A 22,775-nucleotide genomic window follows, 5' to 3' on the forward strand; every position below is an offset into this window, starting at 1 on the left:
CTTACCAGTTCTGTAATGGTTTCATCATACCTTTGATATGACATCAAGTATTAATATTGCTTGATGTTAACTGTTTGGAGTTCCCTTAGGGGAGGAAAAAATGGACATTTTCAAAAATATTTGACTGTATCAATCAAGTGCTTAAGATACATGCACAAGACAGAAGATTATGGCTGTAGCCCTTGCCCAAGGCAAGCCTGGCTATGCTGGTGCACAAAGTGTGAAACTGCTCCAAAGCAGCTGGATTTGAGACCACACCACAGAAAGAAGTCTCATTACAGCTATGGACAGGAAGAAGTGACAAAGAAAATTGATCTATGAATGTGGTGACATTTTTATTAATAAAGCCACAAAGAAGCTACAGTATACGTTTAAATAAAGCGTCAGTGTCTCCTTAACAGAATGGGGGTAACCAACGCATCATTGGCCTTCCTTTTTCCTCTCCGCTTCAAGCTTGAAACAAATTGGTATTTGGACACTGACTGCCCTTGAACCCAGGAGGGGGAGGGGAGAGAGAAGAAAAGCAGCACTCAAAATCAATCCAGGTGGTTTCCATGTCCAGCTATCCCAGTGCATGGCTTTCCCTATAGCTTTCCAAACTCCACAAAGTTACTCTTGGGGTCCATCTGGGGCTCCTGGCTGCTGCTGGCTTTGATCATCTCCTTTCTTCTTATGGCCCGAAACAATATCATCAATACGCAGGAGGAGGACGGCAGTCTAAGGTGGAGAAAACATTTTGTCAGTAAGAACAATAATCTTGGGAGAGGCAGAATTCCCATCCTATACTCCTGTGATTTGTAAGATAACACAAGTTGCCAACTGGTCTTTATACTATGGCTGTATACACACCATACATTTAAAGCACTGCCCCCAAAGAATCCTGTGAACTGTAGCTTGACAAGGGGCACTGGGAATTGTAGCTCTGAGGGGAAAACTACAGCCCCCAGGATTTGTGTGTGTCTGTACTTTAAATACATTTGCGGCATCTGAAACATAGAACTTTAAACTTAGTACAATGTTGGCTCCAGGAATTTCATTGGAGCTCAGATTCTATCCAAATGCCCTATTTAATCTTGCACGATCCTAGACTTTCTGCTTGGTGTGCCCAATACCAACATATAACTGGATGATCACCATTCATTTTTTCCACCAACTTCACAAGCATCAATTAGAACAGTTTTTACCGTATTGGCCTGAATATAAGCCACACTCCCCCCCCCCCCAAATTCCACCCATGCAAAATATAAGTGCAGCTTATATTTGTGGCTTTATGTGGCGTACCGCCCACTGCTCCCAAACCTTCCCTGGCCGTTGGGGAGAAGGCCGCTGGCAAAGTGACGGGGCTCTCCTCCCCCAGAGTGTAGCCAGGTGCATGGGGCAATGGCGTGCAGCCCGCCCACTGCTCCCAAGCCTCCGCCAGGGGAAGGGGGGGGGAGACCGCCGGCAAAGTGGTGCGGCTCCCCCCCCCAAACAGCCGGCAGCGCATAGCAGCCACGCTCAACCTGCCTGCTGCTCCCAAGCCTTCCCTGAGCCACCTAAGGAAGGGGGAAGGTGGAAAGGCCGCCAGCAAAGCAGCCTGGCTCCCCTCCCCCGAAGCAGCCTGGTTATATATTTTTTTCTCCTCCCCCTTCAATTTTAAAGGTGCGGCTTATTTGTGGGTGCATCTTATATTTGTGCCAATATGGTATATTTTATAGATTACAGCATGTCCTAAGACAGGTGGAGACATGAGATTAAAGAGATGGGCAGCTAAACTAAAAATATAATGCATTCAAGAAAGTCAGACTAGCAAATTAGGCTGTCTTTTCGCTCTCATTATCAAACTTAACCCAAAATATATAAAACGGTTTTCCAGAGATGTACAACATGGCTGAATGACCCGTTGGCCTCCAGATATTGTTGGCCTCCAGCTCCCAACAGCCAGCATGGCCAACACTCAGGCATTATGCGAGTTGTATGTAGTCTGAAGGGCTACAGGTTCCCTGTGCCTGATCAACAGGCTTAGAGAAGCAAAGTTGTGGGGCAGCCAGTAAGAATTCTTTCAGTGCTCTTGTATGAACATGGCACATAGCAGCAGACTGCAGAGGGAAGAAAGCATTCTCCCAGAAGAGAACTTTGGAATAAAAATTTCACTTGCAATGAACAAAGCAGACTTTACACCCACTTCTTTCCACAGACCTCTCTTGGCAGGGTAGTGAAAACTTTTGGCTTCCATGGAATCAGGCTTGTGGTTTCTCTTACCTCTACAGCTGTCTTGTAGGTCTGCAGCTTGACAGACAAAGGTTCCCATATACCCAGCTCCTTCATGTCTGCCAAGGCTCCAGTCTCCCCATTTACTCCCCAGGTCTGACTGCCTTCCTGGGTGTGCTTGGCCTGTAAGCAACAATAGAAAGTCCTGATGCAATGCAATATCAGAATTGCCCGATTTCTACTTACTGATTCAACTGAGCAATCCAGTTGCACCCCCCATACCACACTTCTCAAAAGCAAGTAGTTCCAAAGGTCATGAAGCAGCCCTGTGACCATTCCTAAAGGACTCCCATCTACTCAGCTTACGCTCACTCCCAGCTGATTTAACATTTGAGGTTCAGAGCTCACAATCTTTTCTGGAATGATTTCTAGGGCCTCTGAGCAGACAGTATCATTTCTACTCTGCACAGAGCACCTAGCACAATTCTTGCTTTTGACAATCTTCAGCTATTAGCTGCAAGGACAAAAGGGGAGGAATCAGAGCAGAACAGCAGCAACAGCAAACACATCTCTTACCCGTAGTGAAGTGAGTGTGCGGATGGTACTAGCGCCACAGTTCTGAATCAGGGTCCTGGGAATGACTTCTAGGGCCTGGGCAACTGCACGGTAGGGCCACTGCTCCACCCCAGTCATGACCTTCGACCTCTCTGTCAAGGAATGAGCAACGGCCATCTCAGAAGCACCACCTCCTGGCACCAGCTGAGCATCAATCAGGACATTCCGACAGACCTGCATGGCATCCTGGAGGTTGCGCTCCACCTCCTGCAAGAAAGGGGAAGAGGAGAGAGTGCAAAGGTTCACATTTCATGCTTAGCAAACCGGTGAACATTTCAAAGGGAAGATGGCTGTGGATACAATAACTAAATGAATGAAATACGGAAAGCCTCTCATGAGGGGAGGCTGCTTGGTGCAGGCGTCACTGTTTTCACCTTGCCTTCTTTCAGACAAAATCCACTGAGCGCAGGCAATTCCAAGGCATTTCTCTATAAGGAGCAACAAAATGCGCCAACCATTCCTGATGCAGAAATACACGCAGAACACCAACAGGAACTAACTTACCCAAGGACAGGCTATTCACACTCATTACTCTAAAAGGTAAACCTTTTTATTCTTAACTGAATTTATCTCCTGCCCTTCCTCCTGAAAGATCTCGGGGCAGCAAACACACCAACATTTCAAAAACAAAAAAGTTTTAGAACTACACTCAAAGCAAGTGCCAATTTTAATTCTGAAAACAAACGAACAGTGCACATAGAGCCATCAGCAGTTTGAAAGATATTAAGTTTCAGAGAGCTTCTTGGAAGTGATCTAGACTAGCCATCCTCAATCTGCTGCTCTCAAGATGCTTTTAGTTACAACTCCAATCATCCCTGACTGTTCGCCATGCTGGCTGGGAATAACAGGAGCTATCCAAAATATCTGAAGGGCACCATGTTGAGGAAGGCTGGACTAGATGTTCCAGAAGGTTCTTTTAAACTCTCAACATTCAAAACAGGTTGACACAGATTTGGATCATCTTTAAGTGATTCAATTCCAAAGCCACATCTCTCCTGTCTCCCCAGGGGGAAAAAAAGGCCTGAACAAAAGTTGTTGCCTATCTGTCTCCTATTAATGACTGGGTGCTTACCGCCAGAATCTCTTTGCTAGCGCCCCGGAGCATAATGGTGCAGGCCTTGGGCTCCTTGCACTCAGTGATGAATGTAAAGTACTCGTCCCCAATTTTCTTCACTTCAAAAAGTCCTGCCCCAGTCCCAACATCCTCCTCACGCAGCTCATCTGGGCGGCTGACAATACGAGCCCCGCAGGCCCTGCAGAAATAGAGCAAAAGACACAACACCAATGGTGTAGCTCCACACCTGCGTCCAAGACTCTTCCTTGGAGGACAGGCATTACCAACAGTTTCATTTTCTTGCTAGTGGAGAATTTTGAAGAGGGGAAAACTGGGTCTCAGAACTGCTGGGAAATTATGTCCTTATCTGCTCTTCAGAGGATTGGCAACCCTTCCTTCAGGACACCAATCAAGCTGGCATCTAATCAGCTGCATGCCTAGCCTCTCTGCCTGGTTTCAGATAGGTTTGCAGTTTTGAAGGCCAGGCAGTGAAGTTTCCTCCCCCAATCATCCGTGTTTCCTACTAGTGATTATTAGGAAGCTTCTAATCCCTTACTCCCCCCCACAGCTGGCTTAAGGCATAAAAGGAAGTTTCCAGAACTTAAGCATTCTCCCATGCTTTCAAATTTCCCCCAAAAGATATATACAATCCTGACTAAACAGACAGAACATCAGAGCTTTCATCCTCAGCCAGCATGTAGTAACAAGGGAGAGTACAAAAATATCTGGCTCCTCACCACTATGCTCTGCCCTGGCTAAGATAGCTGCTACCCTAAAGATTAAAAACTAACTGATGGAATGTAGCAGAAAAGAAAGCACCCTTGGCATGCCATCAAAAACAAAAATCAGTGTTGCAATCACCTTGCAATCCGGTTATTGTCAGTTTTCCTCACCCGACGTATGGCTGTGATATTGGCTCTCATTAGGAAATGTTGTGCCAGGTCTGAAAACAAAACATATTAAGTACAATGCAAAGGCAGGGAGACGAGAAGATTTTAATAACCAGATGTTTACCAACAGAAATACACTTTGGTGTTTACCTGAGATTCCCTTCTCTGTGATGATGAGATCTGGTTTGACTTTGATCAAGTGCTCGCACATCTGATGAATAAACTCCTCCTCCATCTGCAGAATGCGAGCAAAGTCCTCCTCACGAGTTATTTCAATGTCAGTCTGCATAAAAGAAGACAAGTGAGTTTTATACTCCACTGGGCATATTTGGTTCTTTCATAAACTTTTGCTTATTTCATTATTTGCTGCCTTTTAGGCCAAAGCATCCTCCACTAACTGGAAAGTATATCTCCTGACTGATTTGACAATATATAATGCTTATAATTCTCTTTAAACAATAAGAGGTACATAAAATGGTGGTCAATTTTTCCCAACCTGATACCCTCCTGATGTTTTGGACTACAACTTCCATCAGCTTCAGCCAGCACACTGGGAGTTAGCTTTACCTTCTAAGGTACAAGAAAACATAAATCCATCAATGGAGACTGCTGAGGGCATGAGCCTGTATCATTTGATCACATTTGTTTTATCTCAATTATTGTTTAGATAGCTAGCTCTTTCTTTCCTTTCGTATATCTTGAATTGTATATTTTGTATTCTGAACTGATAACAATAAGAATACAATGTTTAAAAAGATGTGAGAAATGCTTGGGTTCAACCCATTCCAGCCCTCAGCACTGAAGAGCAGATAAGACTTGCAGCCCAACATACCTGACTCTCGCCTTTCTTGTACTCCAATGAGCAATCCAGCAAGATGATGCGGGGGTTTTTGATGGTGCGACGCATCCGGGGGTGAGTGATGTCTTTATTGATCATGACCCCACGCAGGACACATGAATCCTCAATAAAGCCACCGGGAATCTGGATGAGGCAAAGATGACACCCACAAGTCAGGAACAAGAGAAAAGTGGGGGAAAGGCAATCTCTTTTGTATTTGTTGCTACGAAGGCATGTAGGTAGTAATGCATGTGGATGTGTTTTATTATAACCTTCCCTTTGTTTTGATTGTATATATGCGGTTTAGTCATGCTGCCACATGACCTGGAAAACTGTCTGTGGACAAACGCCGGCTCCCTTGGCCTGAAAGTGAGATGAGCGCCACAACCCCATAGTCGCCTTCGACTGGACTTAACTGTCCAGGAGTCCTTTACCTTTTTTGTTCTGGTATGTTATAAACTACGCTTTAAACAATATTCTGACTCTGAGAGCAAGGCTCTTCCATACTTGAAAGCAAATATGAACTCAGAAGGATCAATCTATATTCATTCTCTGTATTTTTGTTTGTTTATTTCACAAATGTAAGATGGTGTCAGTGATTCCTAAGGGGCTTCAAATCATTTTCTTCCAGGCCTTCAAAAAGCAGTACATTTTTTCCCCTTTGTACCTTTTCTACTTTGGCATATTTCTTGATGTCGATTTCCTTCCTGCCATTCTCTTCAAACTCCACTGTCCTGACTGCATCGAGAGCAATGGTGCAGGCCAGATCTGACCAGCGACTGATAGCCTTTGTGCTGATAGCACTGTTGATTATTTTAAGCATAGCTTCTCTGTTGCCAATGTCGACTGGAGTGCTGCAAAAACCAAGCATAAAGCATGTAATCCAGAAGACAAACAGAATAGAACTTTACGCAGTTCACTGTTGGCTGAGCATGCTAGTAGACTTTGGGGACAACCGAAGACCAAATCGAAGCAGATTGGATGGTCATGAAGTTCTCTGCAACTGCCCCAGCTACATGTTTCAACTTTATTTTGATTTGTAATGCTTTGCTCTTATCAAAGATGCTTAAACCAAGTCAAGTATTTCATCTACTCCAAAACTGTCCATTCTGACAACAGAACTTCAAGATCTCAGGCAGATAACCCTCGGACCTTCCACATGCAAATAATTTAGTATATCATGTAAATAAGGGTCCCTCCTCAGAAAGGAATAGAGAGGGATCAAATGTGAATTTGCACCTAGAGGCACAAACACTTGGACAAAGTGATGATCACAACTACTCTTGCATCACTTCTACCTAGCTCTGGGCTTTTCATTTGCCTTTCTGTCACATCCCTCAGGTGTCCAAACATGGGTCATCAGATCACCTGCCCATCCACCATATTCCCTTCTACTTTTCAGCTTCCCTGCTCACCTGATCTTTTTCAGAGCAGTGATCATGTCATCCAGAGCTTTTCGGTATGCACTAATGATCACTGTTGGGTGCATCTGCTGCTCAAGGAAGTGCTCTGCAACTGACAACATCTCACCAGCTAAACAGCAAACAGAGAGCAGTTAATGAGGATTTCTGCAACCAACTGCAATGCTTCTGAATTGCACACAGTAATGAACTACAGTTAGCACAAGTTATGGTCAGTGACACAAATTAGTCAGAGCATCTCAAGACCTTTATCCCCAGGACTCCCCCAATGATCACTCTGTCAGCTGGTACAAAACAGAGGCAAAAACCAGAAGTGTCATCAATTCCAGGCATGGAGGAGAAATAGTTCCTTTTGACAGCATGTGACTCACAGTGGGCTAAGACAGAAGTACTGAGCTAGACTGTTGCTAATAATGCTAGACTATCTGATTCTTTCATGTTACAAGCTCTATCTAGGTTTGCTCTCTTGGGAATGGATCGTATTGGGAAGAGCCAACAGCTTTTCATTTTAAATTAGCTTCATTAATATGCAAGAACCTATGAACATGTGTTTTTTTTTACCAAGAGCTGGCAAATCCAAATGGTACCCCTCACCATTTAACACAGGGTCAAAGCCAGAGATTCTCCTGCATGTCCCATTGAAATGAAAAGGATCTGTGAAACAGAATTACAATGCTCTTGTGTCCAGATCCCATTCATTCAAACAGGTTGCGTCCAGTGCTCAATATTTCTTTTGTCTCCAACACAATGATACCCACAACACCTCAACAGAGGTGAATCATTTGTGGCCATTTAATGCACCAACATGCTTCTCTGATTTACGGTTTCTTTTGTGCAGGCAGGCATACAAGAGCATACACAGAGTGATCTTACCAAGTATAATCACAGATGTGGTCCCATCGCCCACCTCTTCATCCTGAGTGCGGCTGATTTCAATCATGGACTTGGCAGCTGGGTGCTGGACCTGAATCTGTAAAGGGAAGGAAGGAAGGACTCATGAACAAACCTTGCATTCTAGAGCACTCCTGCTCCCTTATTGAAACCTCCTGAAACACCAGGGGGTCTTGAATTAGACCTACATAGAGATGGAATGGGATTACAGGGCAGGGTTTTATGCTTCACTATATTGGCCATGCATCCTGTTCCCAGAAGGGAACAGGATCATACAGCCAAGGCAGCAGGATTAATCCCTATTCATCATCTGATGAGCAGAGTTTAAAGCACTTTCCAAAAGCACTGTTTGAAGCAGATTGTGCACTTCTCCTGCGAGTGGACAAGAGAAGCGTGCAAGTTGCTTCAAACAGTGCTTTTGAAAAACAAGGTAAGGCAGCCCCCATACTCCTGTTTCAGGTGGAATAAGAGCATGAAGGCTGCCCTAAAGTGCTTCTCAAAAGCCATTTTGGCTGTTAAAGTTAATTTTGGGGCATTCCCATTAAGAGGCACTTCCCACCGTTCAATTTCACAATTCTTCAAATCATATGTGGCAAGACAGACTATATATTTATTTCTTAGGCTGTGCCTGCCTTTTGGCTAAGCCCTAAGAAACTACAGCTCCTGTGAGCACCAAGGAGACTTACTTCTCTAAGAATGGCGTTGCCATCATTGGTCATAACTATGCCACCCATTGGGTCCAACAGCATCTGCATTGGAGATTTAGAAACACTTATGTCAGATTACATGGAATGCAATATCAACAAAAGAGAATGTGTATTTAGATTCTCTCTTTACTGTGAATTAATGGAGCAATGATGGGAAAAAGTATTCTCACCTTCATCATGGCCCTTGGTCCTAAGCATGTTCTGATAATATCAGCAATGGTCTGAAATGGAAGGAATCGATAAGGCAACATGATTTTAAAAGAAAAGCTTAGGTAAATCCTTGATAGTTATTCGCTGAATTTCAGAAACATTATGAGACACAAAATTAGCTACTGTCTGTCAACTGTAAGCCTAAACATGTTGTGATACTATGGAATATTCATAAACATTCCAACATCTGCAGAGGAAGCTGTTGCCAACAGAACACTTAAAAACAGGTCATATTCTGTGCAGGGAGAAAAAAGATCTGTTTGGCTAGGAGACAGGAGAACTGTGTGCTACTGAAAGGAAGTGAAAAGACAATCAAGTGAACTCTGGAGACCATGGGGAAGAGGTAATTAGATATTATTATGCAAAGGCTTGAAAGTTCTGTTGCATCAAATATTAAATCAGCAGCCTTCAGTCTTTTCAGACCCAGAATCCAACTTTAACCCAAAACTTCAATGAGGAACGACTTCTATTTTTTTGTGTTTGTGTGTCTGCCTGTCATCTCTTTTTAGACTAAACAAATACAGAAGAAGGAATGCTGGCAGGAGAGCTTTGTGTCCTTGATGAAACTTTCTTTACTAGGCAATGGTTAAAAGTAAAAAAGTATTACCCTCTTTTTATCTGGTTACCACCCACTCCTGTGTGCACTTTTAACAGGCTGTCTTTCACATCCCTAATGTATTTTACAGAAAAATATACCTTAGCAGCATTAATATTTCCGGTCTGGACTTTTCTGCCAGTCTCTCGCTTTGTGTTCTGACCTAAAGCAAACAGAAAAACAATTACAAAAATCATCTAATACAACTCGTTCATAAAAATGCAGGCTTTCTTTCTTAAAATTTCTTTTGTAGACCTCCCATTTTCACCCTAATTACTTCTTTGGTTCACATTCATTCCTCCTTGTTTTCCTATTCCCTCCCCTCCATGGGATTTTAGAATGGGCCCAGTGCAATAATAATCTGTGACTTCTGCTACGTATAGCACATTCCTATGCATGCTTAATCAGACATTAATCCCACCATATTCAATGAGAAGTATTCTCAGGTAAGAATGCATAACAGCATAGCATAGGTAAATAAAGCATGTCTTAAAGGAACAGAAATGGAACATTACACAATTTGTAGCAGGCAATGTAGGAAATCACTTCTCTAGTAGCCAAATCAAATCATAACCAACCAACCCTAAATGGCAATATAGTTGCTTGTGATGTTCCTGCACTAGCAAGGCTTCTGGAATACTCATTTTTGTCTTAAGGGCTACATGGTACATTATTTCCCCCCAACAATGGTCTAGAATGTTCAAATGCTAATGACAGAACATTTTTACTGCAACAACTCTACAATCGGCATACCACAGTAAAAACAGTTACCAATTGGAGGTAGTTACTTATTATTATTTATTTCATTTATGAGTTCTTTCCCATGAGTCCTTCTGACTAAACATGCAGTTGAAACAATTTGTAGTTAAGCAATACAGTATATAAATTGTTAAATGTGTAGAACACACATTGCTAATTGCTAAGTATCTACTTTCTCTCTATACATATCAATGTTCTTATCTATCTATCTATCTCTTTAAGAGAAGGGCCCTTTAAGAAACAGTTTGCAGTCAGACAGCTACAATCTCCATTCTCCACACCCCAACAAAGACAGGAAGGTATATTAAAACATCCAATAACTATGACGAGCAAGGAAAGGGCTATCACTGGCTTATTCAATTTTCAACTACATTCATTTGACTCTAGGGAGAGACTAAGGGAAACCTAACTCCTGTTGTCAATGACATGGGAATGTATTGTATGATATTTGAGCCTGCAACAGAAAGCTGATTTAGGGAACTCTCTCAATGCACATACTTTAAGTGTATCCCCATTTCAGATATTTACTCCTGCCATCTCCACAACCCTGCTATCTGCTGCACACATGTGGCGTGTTCTGCACCAGAAATCCACACCCATATTTGGAAACTCTCTCTATCCACTCCGATAGTGTGTCAAATCTCTTTGATTCTCCTTTTATGAATGGAAGGAGGATCCAACAAGAGCAATCCAATACTGGAGCCAAGAAACTAGTAATCAGAACAAAATAGCAAAACTAGTCTACTGATAATATTTTTTTTAAAGGAGGCAGGGCCACCAACATTCATTCCTAGTTTTGTGTGATGCCTTAGGCATCTTAAAATGGAGAATAATATGTGTAAAGTGTGAGGGAACGGACAGTGATAAAATGTGAAGCAAGGCAGAATTCAATGAAACAAAGGTGGGTAGGAAGAAGAGGTGTTTAATACAGCGGGAGAATTATTGGGGGAGTATATTTAAGGAGACTGATGAAGGGACCACCCTCCACGCAAACAGCTTACTGACAAGAGAAGGCACATCCACAATATACGTCCAGCTTGAAACACAATGGGGTACAGCAGATCAGGACCCTAAACCCTATTAAGGCTCATAGTAGCTCAACCTAATACATGATTATTAACTGGGAAGGCAGGAGGCAGCATGTAAGAAGCAGGAAATTATGGGGAAGATTTAGTAGAAACCCCCCTCCCCCAATATACACTTTTTGAATATGGAGGGGGGATTAAATGAAGTGGGGCATTCTGGGAGGGGTTTGGAGTAATCAGGAGAAATGCCCAACACATACTTTCGGGGGGATGGGGAAGATACAGAATTTAGGAAATTTTGGAAGAATGTGAAACAGGGCAGAATTCAGTGAAACATAGGTGGGCCGGAGCAAGAAGTGTTTTAATACAGCAGGAGAAAAATTATTTGAGGGGCAACAAAAAGGCCTCTTAATAGGCACTTTTTGGGGAGGGAGGAGGGTATAAATGAAGGAGAACGTTGTTGAGGAGAATTTGAAGGGGAACAGGAAAGGTTCCTATTACACACATGGTTTTTTTGTGGGAGGGGGACAAAACAGGAGTATCAAGGAATGTAGGTGGTTAAGGGGGGAAGGGGGTGTCCAGAATATACTTTCCAGGGATAAAAGAGGTGGGGTATATATAAATTATGGAGCATGTTTATTATACAGTCGGGGACGCGAGACAGGAGCAACCAGGAATGTTGGGGTTCAGTTTATACGGGGGGGAGCTAAAGGAGGTAGAGAATTATATGGGGAATTTAGTGCGAGGGGGCAATAATGAGGAGTGGAGTCCAATATATACTTTCTGTGCATATCTGAAAAGAGATATTACGGGAGGGAATTGGGGAAGGGTGAGGTAATCGAATTAAGGGGGTTTTCTGAGGGGGGGTCTTCGTGGGGGTGGCAGAGGAGGGGCGGGTCCATGGAGGGGCTCCTCTCACCCACCCCCTTTCCCTCAGACTCACTGAGCACGAGGACGGGGCGCTGGCCCATCATCTTCACGGCGATGCGTGAGGGAAGCCGGCGCGGAACCTTCTGGAGGAGGAGAAAGGAAAGGAAAGGGAGGGGGAAAATGCCGTTTCACCGCGCCCGAACAGCCTAAATTGACTGCTGTGGCTGCATAGCCAATCAGGGTCGGAGGCGCCTCAGCCTCCACCAATGAAGAAGCAGCCTCTGTCACCATGGTCCCGCCCACCGCTCTTCCACCAAGATCGGTTGATAGGACAACGGACTACTCACGCTCTCCCCTCCCCCGCCCCGCCCTTCGCGTAGCGCGTGCGGCGCTTCTCTACAAAACGGAAAAAGCAATGCGCTTGCGCGTCGTCTTCCCACCTTATTCACTCCGCCCCCGCTGGACGCGCCTGCGCAGAACAAAAGCTGCAGGATGCCAACTACGCCTGCGCACAGTTCTGAGGGAGGCGGAAGTGCGCACGCGCACGGGCTCCAGTCAGCGGTTAGATGGATGGAGTCTTCACACCGGCGGTCGCTGCCGCACTTGCCGCGCTCCGACCCCGACCAGTCGCACCCCAGAGGCGAGTTTTGGGGAAACCACAAAAAGGAGCTCCGGAGTCCTGACTGGCCTGAGCCTAGGCATGATGGGATTTGTGGTCTCGTTTTAAGTTCTGGTCAGAGGAGCATCATGGGAGTTGAAGTTTCAATCCGGGCCCCATTCACTCCCAAGCCAACCCTCGCCCAACCTCACCGCTGAGCATGATGGGAGCTGTAGTATTTTCCCTGACGAAGATGCCCTTTGAGCTGCCAAAGTGCAGCTAGTTAGATGTTGAGCTTTCTCCAGGGTGAGATATCCTAGGGTTGGATTTTGGTGCATCCCCTGGATCATTTTATTTAAATAAAAAGAAAATTAGGCCACTTTTCAGCTGAGAAAACATCATTACAGAGATCAATACACATAAGATCTGCATTTAAAATATACGACGCAAAAGGAAAATAAATCAGGTGGGAGAAAGAAATAAGCAAACTCAATTTCAGATTCATAGTAACAAGTTTTACATGCAGCATGGGGCCAGTTGCAGACACTCTATAAAAAGATTTAAGGCTGAGAATATTATGGTTCGGACACCTGGTGAGTTTGTGGCAGAGACAGGATGCAAGGCCAAAAGAAATAAAATTACAATTAATCCCTAATAACAGTGCATAAATTGGAAATTATGTAAGTGCCAGGTTAAAAGTTATTGGAATATTTTTACACACACCAACGTTATTAAAATTAAGCAATACACACACACACACACACACACACACACACACAACATGCACACACAATAAAGATTGCAAAAGATATTTGAAACTTCCAGCCCTTCCAGCAGATGTCAAAGCGATAAACAACTATCTGACATTCAGAAGACATCTTAAGGCAGCCCTGTTCAGGGAAGTTTTTAACGTGTGATATTTTACTGTATTTTTGGTTTCTATGGAAGCCGCCCAGAGTGGCTGGGGAGGCCCAGCCAGATGGGCGGGGTATAAATAATAAATTATTATTATTATTATTATTATTATTATTATTATTATTATTATTATTAATTATTATTATTATTATTATTATTATTATTATTATTATTATTATTATTATTAACTGTCCATTATAGAGCAAAAAGAATGAACCACATTTGTTTTATTGAACATATGGATGATACCTAAGCTTACAAATCCTAGTGCAACCACAGTGGTTATAAGTGAAAACAATGAAAGTGAAAAGTCTAATAGCCACACTCTCTTCTCCTCCTTCAATGTATCAAGTATCATGGCTTGTGCACATACTGCATGATAATGTGCATTCAGTGCTAAATGCAGGCACCTTTTGGAGGTGCTGTACATACCATATCTTTTATTTTATTAAACTGATATACTGCACTTCATCTGAATATCGTCATCCCCATTTCATCTCTTGTCACGTGCTATTTGCCGATCGATCTGAGGCACATAATGCAGGAACAGTTGCAATCCGTTTTGTGACGAGAACTTGCTTCTCAATCTTGCTGTCTGTATGGGTACACAGAGAGAGCACTTTCTCAGATTCACCTCCAGCTGGGAGAGTGACAAGATAAGCAATTCACCCCAGAAAGCAATTGACTGAGAGAGGGAGAGAAGAGGCCGCGTGGGTCTGACGTGTGTGTGTGTGTGTGTGTGTGTGTGTGTGAAGGAATCCAACCTCCCCAGTTTAGAGTGTGGGCTGTGCCTCTTGCATTGCCACTTTCTCATAATTAAAAAGATCCTCCCCTTCCTGCGTTGCTGGGGGCTGGACTAGATGGCCCTTTTGGTCCCTTCCAATTCTATGATTCTTGCATTTTTGCTTGTCTGAAAAGAAAATCAAAAAGGATGAACCTGGTTTAACAGTAACTTTATTTGTTTATTGCATTTATATCCCACCTTTTTCTCCAAGGAGCGCAAAGTGGTGTACATGGTTCTCCCACTCTTCATTTAATACCCACAACAACCCTGTGAGGTAGGTTGGGCCGAGAGGCAGTGAGTGACTGGCTCAAGATCACCCCAGGGATGATGTTCTCCCATAGTCACCCATGCAATGTTTTGTGCAGTGCCAATGCACACCTACCACCCTGCTTTGCATTTAGCCAAGGTGCTGTCTTGGACCTCTCCATCTTTTTATACCTGGGAGAAGAGGAAGAGTGGCTGATCAGCAGTTGGTAGAGTTTGCAACTCCTCACCAACACATTCCCAGTCTTGCCCAGAATGTAAAAAACAGCACAATGAAGGACAGTCTGGCAGATGTGATCTCAGAACCACTGGCAGTCATCTTTGAGAATTCCTGGAGAACAGGCGAAGTCCCGGCAGACTGGAGGAGGGCAAATGTTGTCCCTATTTTCAAAAAGGGGGAAAGAGAGGACCCAAATAATTACCGCCCAGTCAGTCTGACATCAATACCAGGGAAGATTCTGGAGCAGATCATTAAGCAAACAGTCTGTGAGCACCTAGAAAGGAATGCTGTGATCACCAATAGTCAGCATGGATTTCTGAAAAATAAGTCATGTCAGACTAACCTGATCTCGTTTTTTGACAGAATTACAAGCCTGGTAGATGAAGGGAACGCAGTGGATGTAGCCTACCTTGATTTCAGCAAGGCATTTGACAAGGTGCCCCATGATATTCTTGTAAAGAAGCTGGTAAAATGCGGTCTTGACTATGCTACCACTCAGTGGATTTGTAACTGGCTGACTGACCGAACCCAAAGGGTGCTCATCAATGGTTCCTCTTCATCCTGGAGAAGAGTGACTAGTGGGGGGCCACAGGGTTCTGTCTTGGGCCCGATCTTATTCAACATCTTTATCAACGACTTGGATGATGGACTCAAGGACATCCTGATCAAATTTGCAGATGACACCAAACTGGGAGGGGTGGCTAACACCCCAGAGGACAGGATCACACTTCAAAACGACCTTGACAGATTAGAGAACTGGGCAAAAACAAACAAGATGAATTTTAACAGGGAGAAATGTAAAGTATTGCACTTGGGCAAAAAAATTGAGAGGCACAAATACAAGATGGGTGACACCTGGCTTGAGAGCAGTACATGTGAAAAGGATCTAGGAGTCTTGGTTGACCAGAAACTTGACATGAGCCAACAGTGTGACGCGGCAGCTAAAAAAGCCAATGCAATTCTGGGCTGCATCAATAGGAGTATAGCATCTAGATCAAGGGAAGTAATAGTGCCACTGTATTCTGCTCTGGTCAGACCTCACCTGGAGTACTGTGTCCAGTTCTGGGCACCACAGTTCAAGAAGGACACTGACAAACTGGAACGTGTCCAGAGGAGGGCAACCAAAATGGTCCAAGGCCTGGAAACGATGCCTTATGAGGAACGGCTAAGGGAGCTGGGCATGTTTAGCCTGGAGAAGAGGAGGTTAAGGAGTGATATGATAGCCATGTTCAAATATATAAAAGGATGTCACATAGAGGAGGGAGAAAGGTTGTTTTCTGCTGCGGGCACGAGAAGCGGACACGGAGCAATGGATCCAAACTAGAAGAACTCGATGGCCCTTGTGGTCTCTTCCAACTCTATGATTCTATGACAGTCACTGATTGTTGTTATTATTGCTATTATATTTATTTCTAAAGTAATTAAACTAATAGAATTACAACAATACAAGAAACCAACCGATTAAAACACAGATCATAAAAACAGCACCGCCCTATCAAAAGCCATTTCCTTTAAAAAAAAAAGTCCGTTTCCCAAGGCCTTTCGGAATACAGTAAAAGACTTCATTTGCAGGCAAAAGGACAGCAAGGAGAGAGGGAGTCTGGCTTCTTTAGGGAGGGAGTTCCAAATCTTGGGAGCAGCCACCAAGAAGGCCCCTCTGACTGAGGAGGAGGTGCCCCCTTTGGCCAGGATGCAGCGGGATGTGTTGCAACAAGCTCAAAAGGCCTACCTAGGGTTTGTCTTCTGAGGTTTGAAGTGGCTGCCAGCCCAGGAAAGTGAGTGCACCCTGTTGAGTATGCTCTAATTATCATTTTTTTTCCAACCGCAGCAGTATGAAACCAGAAAGACACCGGAAGACCATCTTGGCCTTAAATAAGAAACATAAGGCTCTCCCTCCAGTCCATATGAAAGGGGAGTTGCTTTCCAGTCTTGCACCTCCTTTTCTTTAACCCTCCCCAACCTGGAAACTCTTGCTTGTGATACTAATAACTATTTTCTTCCTCTCCTCCCGTTCCAGGTAAGAGTTCCAGTCCTGTTCGGATGGAGCCAGATGTCAACCCCCAGGATGAGAAGCAGCATCGGAAAAGTAGGTTAGACCCACATCAGACTTTTTCCCTCTCCAGCTCATGTTTTAAACCAGGGATAAGGAACTTTTTTTCCAGCCCGGGGGCCGCATTCCCTCATGGATAAACTTGTGGGAGTCACATATCCCTGGTGGGCAAGGCCAGAGGCTAAAAAGCAGACAGGGCATCTACTGCGACTCTTACCTTTCGTACAACCACACAAAAGTTAGAGGTTTGTAAAAACACCCCTCTCTTTCACCCAAGTGAGCAAGATATATTATCACAGTCAGAGGCACCAACTTGCCTACGCTGTTAAGGGGGCCAACATTGCCCAATGTGCGGCATCAAGCAATCTGCTGCAATACCTCCGTGTGCTGTCCCCCAGCTGCACCCCTCAGTCTTTGTGCTCTACACACAAGTACATGTACACACACGCACACACTGGGGTCAAGAGACTTGGCAACCCTGTATTAGCACTTGCTGTTTTGGTAACTGCAGTACCACTAGGGCTGCCATGCTTTTGGGGAAATGGGAACCCTAAGTACCACTTCCTGACCATCAGCAGGGGAGGTGATGCTACAGCCCAGGAAAGAGCAGCCCAAAGTCCTCTCCTGTGGCAAGCTGCAACGAGCTGCATGGCCCCTCTACAGTCTCAGTTCGAGACCCTTTAGTATCTTAAGGATGTCACTTATACCATGTACCCCTTAAGTTGTGTTGGCAGCCATGGCACCAGTCCTAAATTCCCTGCATTCTTATGTGCCTTATGGTGAGAAAAACGTGGCGGCTACACCCGAGGCAATGGTGGCCACAACAAGCCATAGAGAAAGCTAATGAGGTGGAGGTAGAATAAGTTCTGCAGATTTATTAAAAGTCCCAGAGCTGAGTTTGGAGGGTCAGATAAAAGTACTTAGCAACCTTTCTCCCTAGACGAAAGAGACAGCAAAAGTATGGACTCTATATTTACAGAGGAATAAAATGAATATCTACTAAATAAAAAGAGCAACCCATTCACCCCCAAAAAGATCCATAATAACTATTGTTAAATAGTGGGTTGACATAGCAGCCGGCACAGCGATTTCTTCAAGTAGCTCTTTATTAAGACAAGCTGGAATAGAACTGACTGCGAACAGCTCAGCCGGCCTGTATTTATAGGCAGCCGGCTGTCAACATTGTAACCACAACAGCCCAGAGTTCCCGCCTAAACTAACTGCCGCGGACCTGAGTGAAAACTATCTACAGACCTGAGTGAAAACTATATACAGTATCCCCCTGTTGGCCCAGGGTGAAACTACACTACATAACACCCCTCCCCACCGAGATAAGGCGTTAGTTACAATCGTAATGGTTTCCTTATATACAGCACTACGCGTAATGGTTCAATTAGGCACAAAAGCATATCGGTTACATTTCCCATACTTAGACCAACAGTGATACCTGTCCAACAACGTAGTCCTTTAAATGAGTTGGGCGCTTGGAAACTCTGCCAGACCGCCGGGGACTGGTAGCCAAGTCCGGAGGACCACACAGTTCTCGCTGAGGCTGTGGTGCGACCCTAGGTGGCGTTGGAACCAACTCCCCTGGATCCGCTGCTGTGGGTGGAGCCTCCGCAAGTGGAGTGGTCTGAGTCTGTTCTGAGACGGCTTGGTTCGGCTCCACGCTGGCAGTTTGCGAGGGAGGTGTAGGTGGGGCCTCGCCATCTGTACGTGTCTCTTCTGGAGCCGCAAGCACAGTTGGGGGCACCTCGGTAGTGTCTAAGTCGCCAACCCTGCGCCTAAGCTGGTCTATGTGCCGTCGCCACAAACGTCCGTCTTCGAGTGCCACCTGGTACGAGCGAGGTCCAGTGACTCCCACTACTGTGGCTGGCACCCAAGGGATGTCCCCCACATAGTTCCGGGCAAAGACCTGGTTTCCTGGGACAAATGACCGTGGTGCGTTGTCACAGCCTGGGGGTTCAGCCACGGCAAAGTCTGGGTGTAGCCGGTCGAGCGGTGACCTGAGGCGGCGGCCCATAAGCAGTTCAGCAGGACTCCTCCCTGTGGCCGCATGAGGAGTGATGTGTTGCACGAACAAGTATTCGGCGACCCGCTCATGCCAGTCTCCCCGGTCCAGGCGCGCTAGTGCCTCTTTTGTCGAGCGCACCATTCTTTCCGCTTGCCCGTTGCTGGATGGATGAAAAGGTGCCGTTAGGGCATGGCGGATGCCCAGTCCCAAAAGATACCGCTCAAACGTGCCTGACGTGAACTGCGGTCCGTTGTCAGAGACAAGGACATCAGGACACCCATGCATTGCAAACAGGCCTCGCAGCACCCAGATGACAGCTTCGGTAGTGGTGGAGGGCATCAGGGCGACCTCCAGCCATTTGGAATAGGCGTCCACCACTACCATAAAGGTCCGGCCGTGAAAGGGGCCAGCCAGATCGATGTGCACCCTCGACCAGGGTGTCTTTGGCGTCTCCCAGGTGTGTCCCTTAGCAAGACGCGGGCTGCTGGACTTGCGGATCTCCTGGGCGGAGCGTTCAGCAGCTTCTGAGGCCACAGCCTCCTCAATGGCTTTCTGTAGCGTGAGGTCTGGCTTGGCTAGGAGACGCTGTTGCAGATGGATGTCCCGGACTCCGCAGACGATTCGATCCATCAGGGCATCGTCTAAGTCTCGGAACTCACAGTGCATTGCAGCCTGTCGCAGGGCGGTGGCGTAGTTGATTGACTCCCCCTCTGCCTGGTTCCGGTGGTAGAACGCATGGCGGGCAGCAATCTTGGACGGCTTTGGTGTGTAGTGGTTGCGGAGCTTCTCTTGGATCGTGTCCCATGGTGTTGCCTGGACTGCTTCAGGCGCAACCAATGCTCGGGCCGTCTCAAATACCTCAGGCCCACAGAGGCTGAGAAATAGGCCCCGCTTCCGATCCACTGATACTGCTGTCAGCTCGTTGGCTTGTAGGTAGCAGTCGAACCGAGCGAGGTAGGAGTCCCATGACTCAGAGGCTGGCGCAAACGGCGGTAGAGGCACAAGTGAAGCCATGATTCTGATGCCGGCGTGAAGGGCGATGGATGGAACACAGTGCTCTAGCCAGAACAGTCAGCTCTGAATTGGTTCTGCCCAGTGATTTCGCTCAGTGATTTCGCTCAGTGATTCAGCTCAGTTCAGAGGCTGGCCGCATCTGGCTGTGCTCTGATGTCCATCTATCCCACCTTCGTCGCCAGGGTTAAATAGTGGGTTGACATAGCAGCCGGCACAGCGATTTCTTCAAGTAGCTCTTTATTAAGACAAGCTGGAATAGAACTGACTGCGAACAGCTCAGCCGGCCTGTATTTATAGGCAGCCGGCTGTCAACATTGTAACCACAACAGCCCAGAGTTCCCGCCTAAACTAACTGCCGCGGACCTGAGTGAAAACTATCTACAGACCTGAGTGAAAACTATATACAGTATCCCCCTGTTGGCCCAGGGTGAAACTACACTACATAACAACTATAGTTTTATATTTTTCAGGTACACCAAGAAGATCTTCACAAGTCCCACGTAAGTGTTTTTGTTTAGATATTTTTGCCCCTGCTGGGGGGTGGGGAGTGGGAATGACCCAGCCAAACTCAGTCACTTTCATCTGGGTTTCCAGTGATTTGGGTTTTTTCAGTCAACCGCTTATTGCTGCATCTTTTAACAGCAGTTTGAGATGCAAGAATTAACAGTGAAGCTTCTCCTGGTACACAGATAAAAGCAATTGCTCTCTTGTTGCAATCTGCTGCTTTTATTGGTAATGGTACAGCAGCAGGAACAGTTTAAAAGTTATTATTAATTTATTATATTTGTATACTGTCCTTCATGTGAAGATCTCATGGCGTTTCACAGCATAAATATACAGAATAAAATCACAAAGTACATATTAAAAGCAACAAAACCAAAGAACAACCCCCCACCCTCCCTCAAGCTCATTTAAAAGGACATAGACAATCAGCCAAAAGGCCTGGCTGAAGGTTGAGGCTGAAATCGGCTGCCACCCATTCAGTTCCCCTTTCTTTCTGTGATATCAGATCTTAACATACTTTCCGTGTTTTCCCTCACACAGGAGGGAATGTCTTTTCCAAGATAATGCCCGCTACTCAAAATAAATTACGCTTCTTGCGCAAAACAATTTTTATATCCAAATGCAAATGCACGCAAATTTAACCACTTAATCTAATTTCAGCGACTAACCCAGCTCATACGATTAATAAACTAAGATGACTTTTAACGATGCGAGAGTTGATCCCAGGATTCTAGAGATCTTGGCCATGCAACCTGATCCACTCTTTCTCTCTCAACAGGAGAAGACTTTGATGGTCCTCCACCTCCTTCTTTTAAGCCTCTGTGTCCGGCCAAGCCCTCCCCCAGTTTCCTGGAACTCCCGTCAACTCAGTGGAGGCCCAGCCCAGGCCTGCCATATACCCAGACAGCTCGGATCGGGAAGGGAAAGAGACATTTCTGTAAGTTAGGGGAACCCTCTCATGCTTTATATGCATGTGGTCCATCATCTTAGAGTAGCCCCATGGCCAAAAAAGTGGACATCAATTTGTGCAAACATTGCGTACACATCTTTATATGTAGAGATGCATATAATATTTGTATGTCTGCTCAGTCTGCTTTGAGTGACTCACTGACCCCTCCCTTCCCCTCTAGGGTTCTTTATCTTGTTCCCTATCCCCCGCTTTTTAAGTTTTCATTAAAATGGAATCAAAAGTACAAACAAACAAAAACATAAGCAAGTTTACAAAATATAGGAGCAGTACACAGGTTGTCTTTTCCAAATACAGTCATACCTTGGAAACCAAACACCTTGGCTCCCTCTCTTTGCAGAAAATGTGGATGATTCAGCCAACCTCTGCCTGTTCCCTTCCTTCCTCCTCTCTCTCCCCAGCCCCTGAACATCAGCCCCAGGAGTGTTTTGGCCTGCTGGAGTGCATGCACAACAACATCCAGACACAGACGCAGATCGCACAGGCACAGCTCTCCCTCCTCGAAGACATGCGAGAGTCCATGAACATCCTCCTTGCCAGGCAGGAGAAGCAAAACCAGGAGCGCCTGGGGCAGTCAGATCAACGCACCACAAAGAGCTCAGCCTCCTCTCCCAACCCCACCAGCTAGCAGCCTTGGCACATGCCCTCCTGTCCAACTCAAAGCTCTCAGTCTCCCTAGAGCCACGGTAGCAAACCTCATGTCCTCCAGATATTTTGGGTGACAATTCCCATCACGTTGGCTGGGGTGGATGGGCATTGTGGTCAAACACATCTGGAGGGCTGCCAGGTAGGTAAAAGCTACCCTAGAGCAACTGTGTACCTATTCCTACCACACACTGCGACAATATACGATTTCCGCAGATTAGCAATGCTTGTAAAATTTGATTTCTTTTTCTGCGCTGGCTGGCAGTATTATGTGGTGTGGGAAGAGACAGTGATTCAAAATAAACATGGTTGTTATAAACATGGTTCTGCAGTGTGATCTTTTCGGGAAAGGTTCATGATGAGTAAGACAAGCCAGGCCAGCTTGCTCACCCAATGCAGTTAAAAAAAACAAAAACATTTTGCTCTAAATAAAAAGTGGCAGCTAGGAATGAGGGTGTTCTTTGGGTTAAAGCAGGGTTGGGGAACTGGCTATCTCCCCCACCTCCTGCAGGCCAAATTTGACAGGAGGGTGGGGCAAGCCACGTGTCGATCACCTGATGTCACAGTGACATCAGGTAACCGCTTTTTTGCCCATTAGCAATGTGCTGTGGGTGAAGATTTCCACAGGGCTTTGCCCGTGCTGCCAATCAGATGCACGGAGTGAAATCTTGAATTGGCTGGCATACATCACACTGGGTGGGTGTGGAAAAATGAGTTCAGTGAGCAATGAAATGC

The 22,775-nt window shown here is 45.4% G+C and overlaps 2 protein-coding genes across 4 annotated transcripts; one reads left to right on the forward strand and one right to left on the reverse strand.

Annotated features, from left to right (window-relative positions):
* Window positions 1–310: 310 nt before the first annotated feature.
* CCT3 (chaperonin containing TCP1 subunit 3) lies at window positions 311–12,293 on the reverse strand. The gene is made up of 14 exons (XM_081174499.1): window positions 12,139–12,293; window positions 9,513–9,574; window positions 8,777–8,827; window positions 8,586–8,648; window positions 7,882–7,978; window positions 7,003–7,120; window positions 6,255–6,441; window positions 5,582–5,731; window positions 4,900–5,032; window positions 4,721–4,802; window positions 3,878–4,058; window positions 2,767–3,012; window positions 2,242–2,373; window positions 311–717 (listed from the first exon to the last, which is right to left on the reverse strand). Exons 1-14 carry the CDS (start codon window positions 12,167–12,169, stop codon window positions 610–612), a joined length of 1,641 nt encoding a protein of 546 aa, XP_081030625.1. The 5' UTR covers window positions 12,170–12,293; the 3' UTR covers window positions 311–609.
* A 160-nt stretch (window positions 12,294–12,453) lies between these two features.
* TSACC (TSSK6 activating cochaperone) lies at window positions 12,454–22,359 on the forward strand. 3 transcript variants are annotated; one of them, XM_081174500.1, is made up of 6 exons: window positions 12,454–12,705; window positions 16,675–16,755; window positions 16,862–16,932; window positions 20,395–20,424; window positions 21,207–21,365; window positions 21,797–22,359. In XM_081174500.1, the coding sequence occupies exons 1-6, from the start codon at window positions 12,632–12,634 to the stop codon at window positions 22,021–22,023; spliced, it is 642 nt and encodes a 213-aa protein (XP_081030626.1). In that variant the 5' UTR covers window positions 12,454–12,631; the 3' UTR covers window positions 22,024–22,359. The 3 variants fall into 3 exon arrangements, with proteins under 3 accessions (XP_081030626.1, XP_081030627.1, XP_081030628.1); XM_081174501.1 differs by lacking the exon at window positions 16,675–16,755 and having other exon boundaries at window positions 12,463–12,705; window positions 16,864–16,932; XM_081174502.1 differs by lacking the exons at window positions 12,454–12,705; window positions 16,675–16,755 and adding an exon at window positions 12,936–12,969 and having other exon boundaries at window positions 16,864–16,932.
* Window positions 22,360–22,775: the final 416 nt, after the last annotated feature.

The sequence above is a fragment of the Podarcis bocagei genome (genome assembly GCF_964188305.1).
Source record: "Podarcis bocagei genome assembly, chromosome: 16".
NCBI classification, from domain to species: domain Eukaryota; kingdom Metazoa; phylum Chordata; class Lepidosauria; order Squamata; family Lacertidae; genus Podarcis; species Podarcis bocagei.